Here is a 20,861-nt window from a genome sequence, read left to right on the forward strand (position 1 = left end):
GGGATATGGGGGAGGGGGGATATGGGGGAGGGGGGATATGGGGAATATGGGGGAGGGGGGATATGGGGATATGGGGGAGGGGGGATATGGGGGAGGGGGGATATGGGGGAGGGGGGATATGGGGAGGGGGGATATGGGGGTTGGGGGGATATGGGGGAGGGGGGATATGGGGGAGGGGGGATATGGGGGATATGGGGGAGGGGGGATATGGGGGAGGGGGGATATGGGGGATATGGGGGAGGGGGGATATGGGGGAGGGGGGAATATGGGGGAGGGGGGATATGGGGGATATGGGGGAGGGGGATATGGGGGATATGGGGGAGGGGGGATATGGGGGAGGGGGTAATATGGGGGATATGGGGGAGGGGGGATATGGGGGATATGGGGGAGGGGGGATATGGGGGAGGGGGGATATGGGGAGGGGGGATATGGGGAGGGGGGATATGGGGGATGGGGGGATATGGGGGAGGGGGGATATGGGGGATATGGGGGAGGGGGGATATGGGGGAGGGGGGGTATGGGGGATATGGGGGAGGGGGGAATATGGGGGATATGGGGGAGGGGGGATATGGGGGAGGGGGGATATGGGGGAGGGGGATATGGGGGAGGGGGGATATGGGGGAGGGGGGATATGGGGGAGGGGGGAATATGGGGGATATGGGGAGGGGGGATATGGGGGAGGGGGGATATGGGGGATATGGGGGAGGGGGGATATGGGGGAGGGGGGATATGGGGGAGGGGGCATATGGGGGAGGGGGGATATGGGGGATATGGGGGAGGGGGGGATATGGGGGAGGGGGGGATATGGGGGAGGGGGGATATGGGGGATATGGGGGATATGGGGGACGCTCACCCTGCCTGCTCTGACGAGGTCGTTCACCTTCTTGTGGCACTGGGTGCCTGTCCGTGGTGTTAGGGCCACAGCGGTGACGGCCTCTGCCACCTCCCTCCACAGACGCCGGCTGTGGCGTGGGGCAACTCTGCGGCCGTGCCCGGGATACAGGGCGTCCCTCCTCTGCTCCACCGCATCCAGGAGCGCCTCCACATCGCGTGACTCGAACCTCGGGGCTGAGCGACGGCCAGCCATCAAGTCGGGTGTTGCGGTCGGCTGTTCCGGTCGGGTGGGGGGGAGCTGCGCGGCCTTATGAGCCGTCACGCCGTGCAGCGCGTATGACGCTGCACGGCGTGAACCACTGCGCAAGCGCGGATCCCGTTACGTCGCTGCTAGCCCATTTCGGGCCGCAGACTATTTCGCCCCAGAATCCTCACCACCTTTGAGGAGCAAGTCCTGGAGGTGACAGAGCAGTCACCAACGTGGAGACTGGCAGACGCCGCAGAGGTGATGGACCACCGGGCCTCACTCGAAGGACCAGTCAAACATGCGTTATTATTACCTGACTGACTGACCCATCCCTCCCACTGACCACATGTCCATTGTCCCGCAGGTCCTCCAGCTGACGACACCAGCCCATCCAGGGCAGAATCCTCTCCAGCCTCCCAGGAGATGAACTTGGAGGAGAGCTCTGAGGATGTCATCCCACCCTCTACCAGGGCTGATAAACACAGCTCGGTGGGAAATGTTAGTGGTCAGGCTTCTGGGGCACAATCCGGTGAGCACCACACTGCTGCTGATGTACGTCAGGTGGAGGCAGGAACCCACAGGTGAGACAGCAGTCGGATGGCTGCTGGATCCCAGGACCCAGCTGTGTCCCAGCCTGATGTTGAGATCTGGAACAGGGTTACCTGGAGTTAGAGAGCGGCTGGGACATTCAGAGGGAGGTATCAACGACACTCCAGCAGATCCATAGCCGATTGGAGGAGTCCCAGAGGCTACTGGCGCAGGAGATGTCACCGGCAATGTGTGGCACCGAGGCCAACACTGCTAGCGTGTCGACTACAGTGGAGAGCCTGGTGCACGATGTCGGCTCCATGTGTGGAGGTGTCCAAGGCATCACACAGTCAGTGACGGCCATGGCTGAGGGTCTCGACAGAATGTCCGCCTCGCTGGTGGATGTCACCCAGTACCAGGCTGACCTTGATGACGTTCTGTGGGACATGACCCACTCTCAGATGGGGATGGCCGCGCCGCTGTGGAACTTGTCCCAGTTACAGGTTGGCATTCCCAAGGGGCTGCAGAACATGTCCCAATCACTGAGGAGCATCGCCGAGTGGCTTCGACACGATGGTGCGGACCATGGGGAGCCGCCAGGGCTGGCAGAGCCAGATGATGCAAGGGCAGCTGGGGTTCGAACCAGCTGCTCCTCCGTGCCAAGGTGAACCATAGGGCCCTATGGGCACTGACCGGGAGGGGGGGGTGCCAGCTATCAACCCGGACCTGTTCCATGGAGTGGTGACACTGGCCATCAGTTCCTCCAAATTCCACCCCTCTGATGAGGACGGATGTCACAGCCAGCACAAGGGACAGGGAGGCATGGCTGTGCATGTGACGCTGACAAGTAAGATGGGACCCTACGGCCTCAGATGTGTATCTTGGGGACAACTAGATGTAGTGGTAGAGCGAGGAGGGCAAAGCATATCGAGGATCACTGAGGGCTGTGAGGGGGAGGGGGGTGTAGGTAGAGGGTGAGAGGGCTGGGGGAGGGGGAAGAACCATCGGGAGGGTGGGGAATTGCCAAATACAATAAACACCTTTGTGCACAACCAGTGTGATGCCTCTGTCACCTTCTTACGCAATGGGGGCCGACCCACGAACCCTTGGCCCATCTCTCCAGGCATCTCCCCATGGCACCCACTCACCCTCCAGCCGTGGACATGTCCCCGGAGCTGTGTCCCATCCCCTGGGTGTTCGGATCTTGGCTGTTGCATGTGTGGCATTGCCTCCCGTAGTGTTCAAGCACAGTGTTCAAGCATCAAGGTTTCATTGGGATGCTGGGCAATGACTCCCACATGCTGCATGGCCCACCTATCCACAGGAATCGACTTGGGTTGTGTGAAGTACTCACTTAACCACGATTGCCAATTCCCCATTAGCGATAGCCTTCAGCCGCACGGCCAGAGGTCTCGGCAGTCGGTGGGGGTTATGGGTGGTCATTGGGACAGACAGGGTTGCCACAGGAACGGATACACATGATTCAGGGGTTGGCATGATTCAGGGTTCCGCGAGCGGTTGCCACCCCCTCCCCCATGCCTCCCCATGGAGGCCCGCCCCTGTAGAGGGTCCCCCACCCACCCACCGAGCACTGGGGTAGCAATCCCAGCACCCTTGAGCTCTTTGCCTGTGAGCAACGATGGATACTCTCCTCCTCGGCTCCCCACAGAAGCCCTGGTTCACGTTTTTCACAAGGAGTACTAATTGGCACCAGCATGACCACTTGCTGGGGAGGCCACTGAATGATGGGAGGCCGGTGGGTATGGGGTGGCTCTCGTTAATTGGGGATTAAGTGGTGATAATTGGTTTCTCGCCACGCCACGGCGAGATCCCATTTTCGGCAACAGAAGCAGGTCGGTTCCATCACAAACTGTTTGGTGCCTGGCGCGGTTCTCATTCTTGGCCTCTCCTGCTATTCACAGGCCTCGTTTCGCTTGACCAAGTGATTAACGAGGCCAGGAAATCGTGGCCAAGGTCTATAAATGGAATTTTCTAGCACAGAGAAAAACTGCAGTGTGAAAGACATACTCAAAACCACTCCTATGGTCATTTATTCAGCTCTTTTAACTATTTCTTTCCCAAAATAATTACCTACTTTCCTACTAAAGGAACCTCCTTGCACCATTGTTTTGATAGAATATTTTGAGAGAGAATATTTTGAGAGAGATTTTCAACCATTAGTCAGAACCAAAATGGTAGTGCTCCAAAAATGGTGGGAGTTTTACTTTGCCCAGTTTTAGCTCGTAGCCCAGGTTAGATGGGCCCACAAGCTAAGCTTTGATTTGATTTTGCGTGACCAGGAGTGGGGGAGAACAGGTTCTCTTATGGGCTTCACAGAACCAACCTAGTCTGCCACTATATTAGTTCACCTCCCCTTCTAAGAATATACTGATTATGATCCCAATGCTGGGCTGAGCACTCACTGATGGTGAGTGCCCAGCCCAGCATTGGGATCCTAAAACAGACTGCTCATTAGCATATTCAGGATACCAAATGCTTGCTTTAAGTAACTGCCCTGAGCATTCAGAAATTGGTATTTGGGGCATTTCCAGGGGATCATGCATTGCAGATTGTACTGGAGATTTGCTCCCCCCTTCCCCCAACTCATATTTTATATCCAGAGATCGGGCAATGGCTACTGATTTCCTCACCGGAATTTTTCAGTATTTTGCTTTAAGTTTTTCTTTTGCTTTTGTTGTTTATGTTTCTACAATTTTATTTCCTCCAATTTGCATGCAGACTTTTTTTGTATATTACTGGCACTTCTGTCAAATGCTAAATTTAATAATCGTTTGCATTGAAGAATAGCTTGTAAGTATTCCTATTTTTACCCTGACCTTTAAGTACACTAATCTAATATATTTGTTATACATTATTTGCACACCATAGTTATGAATATGATGATAGCCTAGCAGAGATGGTCATTGTGATCATTAAATGTAAGATTAAAACAATGTAGGTAGCGAATAAAATGAACAATATGTACTGTATCTATTTTAAGGGTATATTCATTTTTGAGTTACATCAAAAATATTAAATTAGTTGTTGTGTCTGTGTAGTTTAAGCAAAAAACAAAATGATTTGACAAACTTACCGGACTCAACAAAATGAGTATGTAATCCGTCTTCTATGCTGGTCCTATCTTCTCCAGATGCAGCAGGGGGACGCGAAACCTTCTTAATCCGAATTTCAACTCTGCTGCCTTCCTCACAGATATCAATGTGAACAGGAATTCCTTGACCAATAAATATTTCCTTAAATCTAGTTGCTGCCATTTCAGCCTCAGTGAAGGTATCAAACTTTATATAAATGTAATTTTCATCCTCATGGTAAGTCTGTTTGTCCAAGTTATCTTCATCTCCTTCATCAGCACTAACAAAATATTCTTCTTCCACGTCCGAAATCTGAAAAGACAGTTTTGAATGCAAAAGTCTATGAAGTCGTTTGCCTGCTCGACGGAAAGCATCATCAACTTCACTTCCTGAAGAACTTTCTGGTTCACTGTCAGTGCTGTATTTGATAGTAATGCCTTGCTTGACATTCTTAACTATTCCTTTTGCATCACTTGCAATTGTAACCTGCCCACTGTGAGAAGTTGTGCCAAACTTGTTAGAAGCTTCACAAGTATATGTTCCAGTGTCTTTTTGTTCGATACCTGTAATAATTAAGGAGCAAATTCCATCACTATAATTATCAATGTGGTAATGCCTTCCATCCACAATTTCTTCTCCATCTTTGAGCCACTGCACCTTGACTTCAGATTTACTCTGGACCACACACTCAAGGTGAACAGTTTGGCCTAATTTACTCGTCTGAGATTTGAAAACTTCAGCAAACACGGGTGTGACTTGTTGTCTAAATTCCTTCCTAGTTTTATAACCTTTAAATGCAGCCTGGATTTTTGTAGCAGCTTCAGTGAGAGATGGATCTTCTTCTTGCAATTGCTCATATTCAGTGGATGAAGTTTCCCAGTGTTTCCAAAATTTGTTTGTAGAAATAGTTTGCGCTTTTCCAGCTACGGTTACGGTTGATTTTCCGGCTTTTTTCAGGTAATGAACAAGGGATGGAGTACCAGATCTTGATTCATCATCAGAACTTGTATAAGAATCACATGTTCTAGACATTTCATCTGTTGATAAATCTTCAATTTCTGTAGCTTTCTGTAGCCTTCGCTTCTGAGCTTTGTCATCTTCTTCTGGTACTTCACTGATAGAATCAAGTGTTGGCTCTCGACTCATTCTTCGCTTCTTGGCCAATGCTTCCCACAGAAGATGCAAGTCACCTTCTTGTGCTGCCTCGGGCGGCAAGCTTGGTTTGGGTTGAATCTCTTCTCCATCCAATAGTTCAACAGTAACTTTATCTGACTCCTGTGGAATTTCCCAATCTTCGGCTGGAATAGGTTGTATCGTAACTGCAGACAATAAGACACAATTATTTAAGATTAGAACTTATTAATTGTACAACCTCATTGAAATAATAGTACTAGAAGCAGAGATATCCGAACAACTTACATCAAAATGAAGTTCGCACTAAATAATAAAACAGAATTTATAGTGTTATGAAACCATGCTGTACATCAAAAAATGTTTTTTGAATTTACTGGCTGAAAACCCATATTGTTTTAAACAAAGGCTAAAGCTACATTACAGTGACTTGGGAATTACATTAAAAATGGATGCACATTTGTATCACTGTATCGTGTGCGGAACTATTGAAATGGAGACAACCTGTCTGTAAAGCTACACCAAGAACAACGACCTTGAAAAATGTTGAATGGGGGCCATCTCCCTTCCCATCTGCAAAGAGTCCAGACAGTCACCAGGATATTCAACCAGATGGAGACTAACCATTAAACAAAATCACGTTGACAATAGGACCTTAGGTCAGGGTGCAATTACCAGCCATGATCTAATCAATTTAACCAGAATGTACTTGCCATGACCATTTTGGGTAAGTGGACAGTTGGAGAGAGGTCATGTGAGAAGCTAACCCTTTGTGTGCTTTAAGCACCTGTTTTCTCTGCAGAATTGGACAGGCAAGTGAGATGCCGAAGAAGCAAAATCCTGGGCAGGAATTTCTGCCCTTCCCGCTGGCAGAACCTTCTGATCTTGAAGACGATCTCCTGCGGTAGGGCAGGCGAGCCAAGCAAAAGCCTGCTGACTTTGACAGGCCAATGGTTTGCTGCATCCGCCACAGAAAATCTCGAAGCACAGGAAAGCAAAGAATTGCGTTCAACTGTCGTCGCCACACTGCCAGAAGGAGGTGGAAGCTTTGGAGAGTGTTCAGAAGAGGTTTATCAGGATGTTGCCTGGTCTGGAGGGTATCAGCTATGAGGAGAGGTTGGATAAAGTCAGACTGTTTTCAATTGAACAATGGACCTGAGAGGTTTACAAAATTATGAGTGGAATTATGAGTGGAATCCTTCTGCACTGTAAATTCTATGAAATCTATGAATGGACAGAGTGGATAGTCAAGGGCTTTTTCTCAGGGTGAAAAAGTCAATTACTAGGCTTAAGGTGCGAGGGGGAAAGTTTAAAGAAGATGTACAAGGCAAGTCTTTTACACAGAGGGTGGTGCCTGGGACGCACTGCTGGGGGAGGTGCTGGAAGCAGATACGTAAGCGGCATTTATGATGCATCTTAACGAATACATGAATAGGATGGGAATAGAGGGATACGGACCCCAGAAGTGCAGAAGGTTGCAGTTTAGACAGGCTTCTTGGTCGGTGCAGGCTTGGAGAGTCGCAGGGCCTGTTTCTGTGCTGTACTATTCTTTGTTCTTCATCGTGGGGGCAGGGACGGCGAAAATTAAGGGCCGTGATTGGGTCCTTTTACCTCTGCTTCTACAACCAACTTCCAAGTTTCAAACCTTGGGCTGGATTCTCCGATCCCCGACGCCGAAATCTCGTTCGGTGACGGGGCGAAGACACCAAAATCGAGAGGAGGCCGCATGCAGTATCCATGGCCTCCAAACGTCGGCTGAGGCCCGCCCCGTGATCTCCATCCCCGACCGGCCGAGTTCCCGACGCCGTGGGTCACATGTTGTCTCACCCATCGGGAACTCAGCGTGGCGGCTGCGGACTCAGTCCAGCGCCGCCACAGTCGGGGGATGGACGATCCGCGGGCAAGGGGGGACATATTCGGGGCTGGGGGCACTATGGTGGGGTGGTCCGGGCGCGCAAGGCAGCCAAAGGGGGTACTATTTTGCGGGCCTGGTCCACGAGCGGCATCTGCCATGAAGCAAGGCGCGACCCGGCAACTCTCCAGGCCGTATCGGCAGCTAGAGATGAGAGCTCTATGCTGCAGCCCTCCCTCCCCCGCCCCCGCCACCGGAACAGGGAATCGGTGGCCGTTTTGCGCTAGTATTCCTGGCGTAAAATAATAATAATCGCTTGTCACAAGTAGGCTTCAGTGAAGTTACTGTGAAAAGCCCCGTCGCCGCCATATTCCGGCGCCTGCTCGGGGAGGCCGGTACGGGAATTGAACCCGCACTGCTGCCTTGTTCTGCATTACAAGCCAGCCCTGGTTGGTTTTCACAGCGGCGTGGGGACTTAATCTCCAGAATGGAGAATCAAACCCTTGGGCGGGATTCTCTTGCAATTGGTGGGGTGGCCCGTACCGGCGCCAAGAGCGGCGTGAACCACTCTGGCGTCGGGCAGCCCGGAAGTTGTGGAATCCTCCGCATTTCCAGGGGCTAGGCCGGCACTGGAGGGGTTGGCACCACGCCAACTGGCGCTGAAGGGCCGCTGCCGGCAGGCGCGAGTTGGCGCATGCGCAGGACTGCCTGCGTGTTCTGGCGCATGTGCAGAAGTGCCGGCGTGTTTCCTGCACATGTGCAGGGTGTTACTTCTCTGCGCCGCCCATGGCGGAGCATTACAGAGGCCGGCGCGGAGGAAAAGTGTGCCCTCACGCCCGCAGATCGGTGGGCCCCGAACGCGGGCCAGGCCACTGTGGGGCGCCCCCCCCCCCCTTCCCGTGGCCGGATCCCCCGCGCCCCCCCCAAGGACCCTGCTAGCCACCCTCCAAGCCAGGTCCTGCCAATTTGGGCCATGTCTATTGCACGCCGGTGGGACTGACCGAAAAAGGGTGGCCGCTTTGCCCATTGGGGCCCGGAGAATTGCCAGGGGGCCGCTGCCAATGGCCCCTGACTGGCGCAGCGTGATCCCCGCCCCCGCCCGAAAACCGGTGCCGGAGAATTCGGCAGTCAGCGCTGGAGCGGCGGGGCGGGATTCACGCCGCCTGCCCCCCCGGGGATTCTCCGACCCGGTGGGGGGACGGAGAATCCCACCCCTTGTCTTTTGATTTTGACTGTGCAAGAGCCACAGACAGAGATATAAATCAGAATTCAACCCAGTGCTATAAGTTAGGTGAATTGAACATTCTGAAACCTCCCTCAGTGTACCCGCACATGCGCCAGGCTGTGGCGACTAGGGGATGTATACAGTAACTTCATTGTAGTATTAATTTGTAATATTGGACCTTGAGAGGATTGATATCACCAAGGAGGTAGTGATGGGCAAGCTAATGGGGCTAAAGGTAGACAAGTCTCCTGGCCCTGATGGAATGCATCCCAGAGTGCTAAAAGAGATGGCTAGGGAAATTGCAAATGCACTAGTGATAATTTACCAAAATTCACTAGACTCTGGGGTGGTCCCGGCGGATTGGAAATTAGCAAACGTGACACCACTGTTTAAAAAAGGAGGTAGGCAGAAAGCGGGTAATTATAGGCCAGTGAGCTTAACTTCGGTAGTAGGGAAGATGCTGGAATCTATCATCAAGGAAGAAATAGCGAGGCATCTGGATGGAAATTGTCCCATTGGACAGACGCAGCATGGGTTCATAAAGGGCAGGTCGTGTCTAATTAATTTAGTGGAATTTTTTGAGGACATTAACAGTGCGGTAGATAACGGGAAGCCAATGGATGTGGTATATCTGGATTTCCAGAAAGCCTTTGACAAGGTGCCACACAAAAGGTTGTTGCATAAGATAAAGATGCATGGCATTAAGGGGAAAGTAGTAGCATGGATAGAGGATTGGTTAATTAATAGAAAGCAAAGAGTGGGGATTAATGGGTGTTTCTCTGGTTGGCAATCAGTAGCTAGTGGTGTCCCTCAGGGATCAGTGTTGGGCCCACAACTGTTCACAATTTACATAGATGATTTGGAGTTGGGGACCAAGGGCAATGTGTCCAAGTTTGCAGACGGCACTAAGATAAGTGGTAAAGCAAAAAGTGCAGAGGATACTGGAAGTCTGCAGAGGGATTTGGATAGGCTAAGTGAATGGGCTAGGGTCTGGCAGATGGAATACAATGTTGACAAATGTGAGGTTATCCATTTTGGTAGGAATAACAGCAAAAGGGATTATTATTTAAATGATAAAATATTAAAACATGCTGCTGTGCAGGGAGACCTGGGTGTTCTAGTGCATGAGTCGCAGAAAGTTGGTTTTCAGATGCAACAGGTGATTAAGAAGGCAAATGGAATTTTGTCCTTCATTGCTAGAGGGATGGAGTTTAAGACTAGGGAGGTTCTGCTGCAATTGTATAAGGTGCTAGTGAGGCCACACCTGGAGTATTGTGTTCAGTTTTGGTCTCCTTACTTGAGAAAGGACGTACTGGCACTGGAGGGTGTGCAGAGGAGATTCACTAGGTTAATCCCAGAGCTGAAGGGGTTGGATTACGAGGAGAGGTTGAGTAGACTGGGACTGTACTCGTTGGAATTTAGAAGGATGAGGGGGGATCTTATAGAAACATATAAGATTATGAAGGGAATAGATAGGATAGATGCGGGCAGGTTGTTTCCACTGGCGGGTGAAAGCAGAACTAGGGGGCATAGCCTCAAAATAAGGGGAAGTAGATTTAGGACTGAGTTTAGGAGGAACTTCTTCACCCAAAGGGTTGTGAATCTATGGAATTCCTTGCCCAGTGAAGCAGTAGAGGCTCCTTCATTAAATGTTTTTAAGATAAAGATAGATAGTTTTTTGAAGAATAAAGGGATTAAGGGTTATGGTGTTCGGGCCGGAAAGTGGAGCTGAGTCCACAAAAGATCAGCCATGATCTCACTGAATGGTGGAGCAGGATCGAGGGGCCAGATGGCCTACTCCTGCTCCTAGTTCTTATGTTATGTTCTTATATTAATTTGTGCTATTTGTGAAACTAATAAAGATTATTATTGTTATTATTATTAATCTCCAGAAGACCAATTAAATCGTCCATTTACAACATTAAACCTTTAAAAAAATGTATTTACAGGATGTAGGTGTCGCTGGTTAGGCCAGCATTCATTGCCCTCCCTAGTTGCCCTTTAGAAGGTAGTGATGAGTTGCCTTCTTGAACTGCTGCTGTCCCTGAGGTATAGGTACACCCACAGTGCTGTTCGGGAGGGAGTTCCATGATTTTGACCCAGCGACAGTGAGTCTCCATATTTCCAAGTCGGGCTGGTGAGTGACTTGGAGGCGTGGGGGCGAGGGCTCCCAGGTATCTGATGCTCCTGTCCTACTAGATGGTAGTGATTGTGGATTTGGAAGGTGCGGCCCAAGGAATCTTGGCAAGTTCCTGCAGTGAATCTTGTGAATGGTACTCACGGCTGCCAATGTTTATTGGTGGTGGAAGGACTGAATGTTTGTAGAAGAGGTTGCAATTAAGCGAGCTGCTTTGTCCTGGATGGTGTCGAGCTTTTTGAGTGTTGTTGGAGTTGCACTCATCCAGTCAAGTGGAGAGTATTCCATCACACTCCTGACTTGTGCCTTGTAGATCGTGAATAGGCTTTGGGAGGTGAGTTACTCGCCATAGGACTCCCAGCCTTTGACCTGCTCTGGTAGCCACAGTATTAATATGGCTAATCCAGTCTTTTCTGATCAATGGAAACACCCAAGATGTTGATTGCGGGGGATTCAGCGATGGTAATGCCATTGAATATCATGGGGCGATGGTTAGATCCTCTCTTGTAGGAAATGGTCGTTGCCTGGCACTTGTGTTGTACGAATGTAACTTGCTACTTGTCAGAATACAAGCAAATTACTGTGGATGCTGGAATCTGAAACCAAAAAGAAAATGCTGGAAAATCTCAGCAGGTTTGGCAGCATCTGTAGAGAAAGAAAAGAGCTAACGTCAAGAGTCTTTGACAAAGGGTCATCTGGACTCGAAATGTTAGCTCTTTTCTCTTCCTACTGATACTGCCAGACCTGTTGAGATTTTCCAGCATTTTCTTTTTTGCTACTTGTCAGCCCAGGCCTGGCTATATGGGCAGCACGGTAGCACAGTGGTTAGCACTATGGCTACACAGCGCCAATGTCCCAGGTTCGATTCCTGGCTGGGTCACTGTCTGTGCGGAGTCTGCACGTTCTCCCCGTGTCTGCGTGGGTTTCCTCCGGGTGCTCCGGTTTCCTCCCACAAGTCATGAAAGGTGTACTATTAGGTAATTTGGACTTTCTGAATTCTCCCTCTGTGTACCCGAACAGGCACTGGATTGTGGCGACTAGGGGCTTGTCACAGTAACTTCATTGCAATGTAAGCCTACTTGTGACAATAAAAATTATTTTAAAAATATATATATTGTCCAGGTCTTGCTACATTTGGACATGGACTGTTTCATTATCTGAGGAGTCACAAATGGTGCTGATAGTGTGCAGTCATCTGCGAACATCCCCATTTCTGGCCTTCTGATGGGAGGTCATTGATGAAGCAGCATAAGATGGTTGGGCCTAGGACACTACCCTGGGGAACTCCTGCGGTGATGTCCTGAAGCTGAGATGATTGATCTCCAACCACCACAACCAACTTCCTTTGTGCCAGGTATGACTTCATTCAAAAAATTGGTAAGTAAGCCCTTTAAAAAAACTACTGCAGTGAAATAAGGATGGAAAAGAGGGGAGCCATTTGATGCCTCCTCACTTGATTGCAAAAATAGGTACAATGATCTTGCTTTAAGTGCTAAGAACCGCAGGGATCAGTGCTGTATCCTCTATTGTTTGTGATATTATTGCCTTCCAGATCTTAGTCAAGGCAAAATGTTACTTTAAGCCTGACTGCTGCTAGGGTATGGAGACTTTCTTGCCCTCAGATTTGGGTTCCATTTTAGTCTAGGTTATGAAGATGGAAACATGGAAAATAGGGCAGGCCATTCGGCCCATCGCACCCACTCTGATATTTAATGTGATCATGGCTGATCTTCTATCTCAACATCATGCTCCTGCTCTCTTCCCATATCCCTTGACACCGTTAGTGTCTAGAATTCTGTTTGTTTCTTGAACACATTCAATGACTTAGCCTCCACAGCCTTCTGTGATAGAGATTTCCAGAGTCACCATCCTCTGAGTGAAGAGATTTCTCCTCATCCCAGTCCTAAATAGCCTACCCGTAACCTGAGACTGCGGCCCCTTGTTCTAGACACCCACGCCAGAGGAAATAACATCCGTGCACCCAGTCTGTTCAGCCTGTCAGAATTTTATGTTTGAATGAGATCCTTCTCAGTCTTCTAAACTCCAGTGAATACAGGCCCAGTCGTCCCAATCTCTTCTTCTACGGCAATCCTGCTTTCCAGGAATCAGTGTGGTGAACCTTTGCTGCACACCCTTTATGGCAAGTATATATTTTGTAAGGTAAGAGGTCTCACCAAGGCCCAGGGAAGCTTCATTTAGATTTCCTTCCTCCTGTAGTCCTTACAATGACGGTTAGCATACATACCATTTGCCTTCCTAACTGGTTGCTGTAACTGCATGCTTGTTTTCAATGACTGGGGTACAAGGACACCCAGGTACCTTTGTACATTAATATTTCTCAATCTATCATCATTTAACTAATACTCTGCCTTTCTTCTCAAAGTGGATAACTTCACACTTGCCAATATTATACTGTATCTGCCGAGTATTTGCTCACTCATTCAACTTTCCTAAATCGCCTTGAAGCCTCTTTGCATCCTCATCACCACTCACAATTGTATCTGGTTTTCTGTCATCAGCAAACTTGGAAATATTACATTTGATTTCCTCATCAAATTCCTATATTAAATTGTTGACATATTTTGTGAATAGCTAGGGCACAGATGAAAGATTGCTGTGTCACTTATCTATGTTGTTGATTTTAATCTCACCTGTACTTTACGAATAGTTTTTGCGACATGATAAAAACAGAAAAAATATACATTGGGCGAAATTCTCCGTTATCGGCGGAAAGTCCGCCGATCGACGCAAAAAACGGCGCAAATCCGACTTGCGTCACGTCGGAAAAATGGGTCGATAGTCTCCGGCCCGAAATGGGCTAGCAGCGACGTAACGGGATCCGCGCTTGCGCAGTGGTTCACGCCATGCAGCGTCATATGCGCTGCACGGCGTGACGGCTCATAAGGCCGCGCTGCTCCCCCCCACCCGACCGGAATACCCGACTGGATGGCTGGCCGTCGCTCAGCCCCGAGGTTCGAGTCACGCGATGTGGAGGCGCTCCTGGACGCGGTGGAGCAGAGGAGGGACGCCCTGTATCCCGGGCACGGCCGCAGAGTTGCCCCACGCCACAGCCGGCGTCTGTGGAGGGAAGTGGCAGAGGCTGTCACCGCTGTGGCCCTGACACCACGGACAGGCACCCAGTGCCACAAGAAGGTGAACGACCTCGTCAGAGCAGGCAGGGTGAGCATCCCCCATATCCCCCCCATCCCCATATCCCCCCTTCCCCATACCCATATCCCTCCCCCATATCCCCCCCTCCCCCATTTCCCCCCTCCCCCATATCCCCCCTCCCCCATATCCCCTCTCCCCATTTCCCCCCCTCCCCCATATCCCCCCCTCCCCCATATCCCCCCTCCCCCATATCCCCCCTCCCCCATATCCCCAAGTGAATCCAGCCCTAACCTTAACCTCTGCAATGCACGCGCAACCGATGGCGTGCATTCATATACCTGCCTAACAGTGTTGCCTTTTACCCCTGCCACCCACCCCCCCCCCCACCACAGGAGAAGCGTGCACACAACAATAGGGAGCATGTGAGGACTGGAGGAGGGCCCGCTGATGAGAGGCCACTGACCGTACACGAGGAAAGGGCCCTGGAACTGGCTGGCGGACCTGAGGACCGGGAGGTTGCTGATGCAGAGGTCGGGGGCGTACTAGCGAGTGAGCCACCGACAGCCCGTCCCCATATCCCCCCTCCCCTATATCCCCCTCCCCCGTATCACCTGATCACTGCCTGATGTCTAACCATGCATGCTTCATTGTGTATCGCAGGACCAAACGTCCAGGCACCCATCCCCGCAGATGCAGACCGCCCGCAGGATGCCCCTCGGAGACCACAGGAGACGGAGAGACCCGCTCCCTCCAGCATGCGACGCCCGCAGGATGCCCCTCGGAGACCACGGGAGACGGAGAGACCCGGACCCTCCAGCATGCGACGCCCGCAGGATGACCCTCGCACACCACGGGAGACGGAGAGACCTGGAGCAACAGGGAGACGACACCCCCGTCACGTGCGGGAGCGACCACCCAGCGACGAGGGGGGCAGCCACAGGCCCTGTCATATCCGAGCCAGGACACCACTACCCAGGACACCACTACCCAGGACACCACTACCCAGGACACCCCTACCCGGGACAGCACTACCCAGGACACCCCTACCCGGGACAGCACTACCCAGGAAGACGAAATACTGGACAGTGACTCAGAGTGGATGGGTGGAGACGAACCCCCACCCAAAAGTGCCATGGACTCAGAGTGGGACGAAGAGCACAACACAACGCCACTGCTGTCACCAACACCCTCCACCATCGCAGAAACACTCACCACGGTTGGGCACTTTAGTGATGAGGCGTCTGGTACACTCACTGGTACGCACAACACAGCCGTCCCGGTACAGCAGGTGGAGGTAGGAGCAGCAGAGGGACCGGGCGGTCGGAGGGCAGCCCAGCCCAAGCGAACATCTGCCGCCCAGATGGATCCCGGGTTCCTGCAGTTACCACACCCACACATAGATCCGATGCAACCATCGACCCGGAGACGAGCGAAGAGGGTGACGGGCGGTTTGCGGCGGCTGCGGTCGCAGGTGGAGGTGTCCACCCGCGTCCAGGAGCTGGGAGTGGTGCCGGTCATGCGTGCCACCCAGGCTGACACCGCACGGGTGGCGTCCGCGGTGGAGGCAATGGGTGCGACGGTGTCAGACATGGGGAACGGTTTGCGAGGCCTGGGGCCTTCCGTGCAGGCGGCCTCTGTGGCCCAGGAAATGGCTGCCCTCTCACAGGAGGCCATGAGCCAGTGCCAGCGCCAGATGGCAGAGGCGCTCAACGCCATAGCCCAGTCTCTGCAGGCCATGGCCCAGTCTCAGCAGGCCATGGCCCAGTCTCTGCAGGCCATCGCTGAGGGCATCGGCGCCAGTGGCCATGTGCGAGCCGGCGTCGCACTGTCACAGACAGGGTTTGCCAACCCCCTGGGCTCCATGGCTGCAAACCTGCAGACCCCTGTCGATACCAGCACGGGCCTCCAGGACTGGCAGCGCCAGATGTCGGGGGGGCGTCGGATGGCCAGTCCGTTCGCATCCCCCACCCATGTAGAGGCCTGGGGGCCATCGGGCACCCCAAGGGAGGAGGAGGTGGTGTGGTCCGTCCCGGCTCCCTCTGTAGGGGAGGTCCCGGTACACCGCGACACCTCGAACTCCCCCCCTTCCGTCCCAGGTGCATCGGGTGGGCAACGGGCAGGACAGGCTGGCAGCTCGCCATCCCAGTCGCCCAGGCCGCAGCCTGGCCCATCTAGGCCAGGACGCCCCAGGAAACGGCCGCCAAAGGGATCCAGTATCAGAGGGCAGGAATCACAGGAGTTCACCTCCAGTTTTGCTGTACCGTCTGGGGAACCACGTAGACGTAGTCAAAGGGCCCGTAAGGCCAAACAATTAGACACTGAGTAAGTTGGCACGGGTGCAGGGCACAGATGAGTTTTAGGGGCTAGGGAACGTGCATGAACTCCTTTGGTTATTAAAGTCAATGTTACACCTACCGAAGCTGCCTTTGTGCTCTGTCCAAAGTGTGCGGGGGTGTCATGTACGTTGAGCGCAAGTGTGTGTGCGAGGGGTGGTCTTACCTCAGCCCCAGGTGAGTCTGCCCCCTTCCCCCTGGGCCGCCATCAACATCCCCCGGGCAGAGGACGGGACCGTGCGCTGCAGTGTCACAGCCGCATGCAGGGATGGCCCGGGTGGATGGTGGTACTGTGGCCATGGGTCAGACATAGTCCAACGATGTAGAGCCAGGAGCTCATCGCAGGGCGGGTTGTCATCATCCTCCATGGCCTGCGATAGACACGCGTCCACCCGCAACTGTGTGAGCCCGGCCCGTTGTGCCGCAGGTGGATCGGCAATGGGGGGTGGGGGTGGGGGTGGTGTGCATGCGGGTGGGGTGGGTGGGGTTGGGGAGGGGGGTGAGGGTGCTGGGTGGGTGGATGGGTGGGGGGTGTGGGTGGTCGGCTGTTGCCATGGTGTGCGGTCTGTGGCCATACTACCCGATTCCCACGCCCATCTAGTCAGTGAAGCGGGCGTCCATCAGTCTGTCCCGTGCCCGCTGGGCCAGCCGGTAACGGTGGACAGCCACCCGCCTGTGTCTACCCCGTCTGCCCTGACCATTGCCCCCATCCCCCTCATCTGGTGAGGACTGGGCCTCTTCCTGCTGCTCCTCCACTCCGCCCTCCTCTGCCTGCGGCACATCGCCCCTCTGCTGGGCTATGTTGTGCAGGACGCAGCACACCACAATGATGCGGCCGACCCTATCTGACCGATACTGGAGGGCGCCCCCAGAGAGGTCCAGGCACCTGAAACGCATCTTCAGCACACCAAAGCACCTCTCGATCACTCCCCTTGTCGCTACATGGGCATCATTGTAGCGGTTCTCCGCCTCATTGCGTGGCCTCCGTATAGGCGTCATCAGCCACGATTGCAATGGGTAGCCCCTGTCACCCAGTAACCAGCCCCTCAGCCGGGGATGGCATCCCTCGTACATGCCGGGGATGGATGACCGCGACAACACGAATGAGTCGTGTACACTGCCTGGGTGACGGGCGCAGACGTGCAGGATCATCATGCGGTGGTCGCAGACCACCTGTACGTTCATCGAATAGGTCCCCTTCCTATTAGTGAACACGGCCCTGTTATCTGCAGGTGGCCGCACGGCGACGTGCATCCCATCGATCGCGCCCTGGACCATGGGGAACCCGGCAACGGCAGAGAAGCCCACGGCCCGGGCATCTTGGCTGGCCCGGTCCACGGGGAAGCGGATGTAGTGGTGCGCCATGGCATATAGAGCATCTGTCACTGCCCGGATGCACCGGTGCACCGATGTCTGCGATATGCCGGACAGGTCGCCACTCGGTGCCTGGAATGACCCCGTTGCATAAAAGTTCAGGGCCACCGTAACCTTGACGGACACGGGGAGAGGGTGTCCCCCGCCAGTGCCACGCGGTGACAGGTGTGCCAGCAGGTGGCAGATGTGTGCCACGGTTTCCCGGCTCATCCGGAGTCTCCTCCTGCATTCCCGGTCCGTGAGGTCCTGGTATGACTGCCGGGGCCGGTACACACGGGGCGCCCTCGGGTGCCTCCGCTGCCGTGGGGCCGCGACGTCCTCCTCCCCCTCCTCGTCCTGTCGGTCAGGTGTCCCTCCAGCCTGGGTGGCTGCCGCCTGCCCCTCTGCGGCAGCCTGCGCCGCCTCTCTGGCACGCTCCTCCTCCTCCTCTTCATCCAGGGCAACAAAGACATGAGCGGCTGCCACCACGGCGGCCAACATCGCTGGATGATCTGAAAACATGACGGCCTGGTGGGGGGGAGGGGAACGACGACATGTCATCATTGCCCATATCCCCTCCTCCCCCCAGCCAGGTGGCATGGACCGCATGGGTCCAACTGTTGGAGGCTGGCACCTGGCCAGGTGGACCAACTCACTTGCCCTCCCATCCCCCTCCTCGGCACGGACCTCCCCCCAACCTCCACCCCATCACGGACCCCCCCCCCCAACCTCCTCCCCGGCACGGCACGGACCCCCCCCAAACTCCACCCCAGCACGGACCCCCCCCCAACCTCCACCCCGGCACGGACCCCCCCCAACCTCCACCCCAGCACGGACCCCCCCCCCAACCTCCACCCCAGCACGGACCCCCCCCCCAACCCCCAACCTCCACCCCGGCACGGCACGGACCCCCCCAACCTCCACCCCAGCACGGACCCCCCGCCCAACCTCCACCCCGGCACAGACCCCCCCAACCTCCACCCCAGCACGGACCACCCCCAACCTCCACCCCGGCACGGCACGGACCCCCCCCTACCTCCACCCCAGCACGGACCCCCCCCCGACATCCACCCCGGCACGGACCCCCCCAACCTCCACCCCAGCACGGACCCCCCCCCCAACCTCCACCCCGGCACGGCACGGACCCCTCCCCAACCTCCACCCCAGCACGGACCCCCCAACCTCCACCCCAGCACGGACCCCCCCCCAACCTCCACCCCAGCACGGACCCCCCCCCAACCCCCAACCTCCACCCCGGCACGGACCCCTCCCAACCTCCCCCCCAGCACGGACCCCCCCCCAACCTCCACCCCAGCACGGACCCCCCCAACCTCCACCCCGGCACGGACCCCACCCAACCTCCACCCCAGCACGGACCCCCCCCCAACCTCCACCCCGGCAGGGCACGGACCCCCCCCAACCTCCACCCCAGCACGGCACGGACCCCCCCAACCTCCACCCCAGCACGGACCACCCCCCCAACCTCCACCCCGGCACGGCACGGACCCCCCCCAACCTCCACCCCAGCACGGACCCCCCCCCCACAACCTCCACCCCAGCACGGACCCCCCCCCCAACCCCGAACCTCCACCCCGGCACGGACCCCCCCCCCCAACCTCCACCCCGGCACGGACCCCCTCCCGGCACTCCCCCGGAGCCCAGCCTACTCTAACCACCCCCCCCCCGCCGCACACACACACACACACAACCCGAGACACACCTCTCCTCACGCAATCAGACTGCGGCCACGCCATTGCCTGCCCAGAGCCAACCCCCCAGGCCGTCACTCACCTCCACGCTGGTCGGCGTGACCCTGGAGCACCAGGTCACGCCGATGAAAGGAGGTTTGATTCACGTCGACGTGAACGGTCATCACGTCGACGGGACTTCGGCCCATCCGGAAGGGAGAATATCGGCAGGCCGAAAATCGGCTGCCTTGCGCAGACCCGTGACATTCTCCGCGGCAGCGGCGCCATTAACGCCCCGCCGACTTTTCTCCCTTCGGAGACTTCGGCAATCGGCGGGGGCGGGATTCACGGCGGCCAACGGCCATTCTCCGACCCTCTGGGGGGTCGGAGAATGACGCCCAAGAAATGGGAGAATCTAAAATTTGTTTTTTCTCTAATATGGGTGGCGTTGGTGAGATCTTGTGTAATGATGATGGTATTAAGGTAACGAATTATTTTAGAAATTCTTGTTCAGCAAGAGGCTTGTTAAGCAAGGGCATTAGGAACCAACCACATACTTTGGACTGCAGTCACGTGGAGGCTATGCTGTGTAACAGTGACAGTTTCCTTTCTGAAGGATATCAGTGAACCAGCTGCTTTCATTGTATTTATTTTAGTGCCAGGTCATAAATGACCAGAATTATTGAATTGAATTTCATATTCTGCTATGGTGATATTTGAACTCACAACATCAGTTCAGCATTGTAATCACGGCACTAACATACTCACCATATATGGTTCATGCTCATGAAGATTTTGTACTAGCTATGATTTTAAATAGCTTCCCTGTGAAACTGATTGAAAAATGTTAGTATGGCGCAACAAATAGAGCAAAATTATGATTTACCATCCAAACAGACTTCAGCAGATGTTGTTATCTCAGAGGACACCATGCAGGTGTATCGCCCTTCATCCTCAGCATTGCAACTGTGAATAATGAGATAGTGTTTCTTTCCGTCAGGAATGATCTCATACTTGCTGCTTGTCTCAATGTGCTGACCGTTCTTTAGCCATATTATATCCATACATTCAGTGGAAAATTCACATTCCAGCTTGCCAGACTCCCCATTATTTATCGAAATGTTAGAGAGAGGAATGGTGACGGTCACGGGAACCTCTGCAAAACAGATTAAAGTAAAGACTCAGAGAGATTAATATACTATGCATAATGTAAATATTCTCTTGCACCATGCAAATAACATTGTAATTACAATCCAAATAAAATACAAGCAAAAATTAAGTGCTACTATGACTGTAATTTAGGTGAGAACACGAAGCACAGCATCAATAC

The 20,861-nt window shown here is 53.8% G+C and overlaps 1 protein-coding gene across 1 annotated transcript in view; it reads right to left on the bottom strand.

The window, feature by feature from the left end:
- The window catches only part of LOC140424765 (obscurin-like), a 1,044,598-nt gene that overhangs the window by 373,108 nt on the left and 650,629 nt on the right, over positions 1–20,861 (bottom strand). The window contains 2 exon segments of the mRNA XM_072508149.1: positions 4,704–6,020; positions 20,418–20,687. Coding sequence (XP_072364250.1) covers positions 4,704–6,020; positions 20,418–20,687 — 1,587 coding nt within the window.

Source organism: Scyliorhinus torazame, chromosome 6, assembly GCF_047496885.1.
Source record: "Scyliorhinus torazame isolate Kashiwa2021f chromosome 6, sScyTor2.1, whole genome shotgun sequence".
In the NCBI taxonomy this organism is placed as follows: Eukaryota; Metazoa; Chordata; class Chondrichthyes; order Carcharhiniformes; family Scyliorhinidae; genus Scyliorhinus; species Scyliorhinus torazame.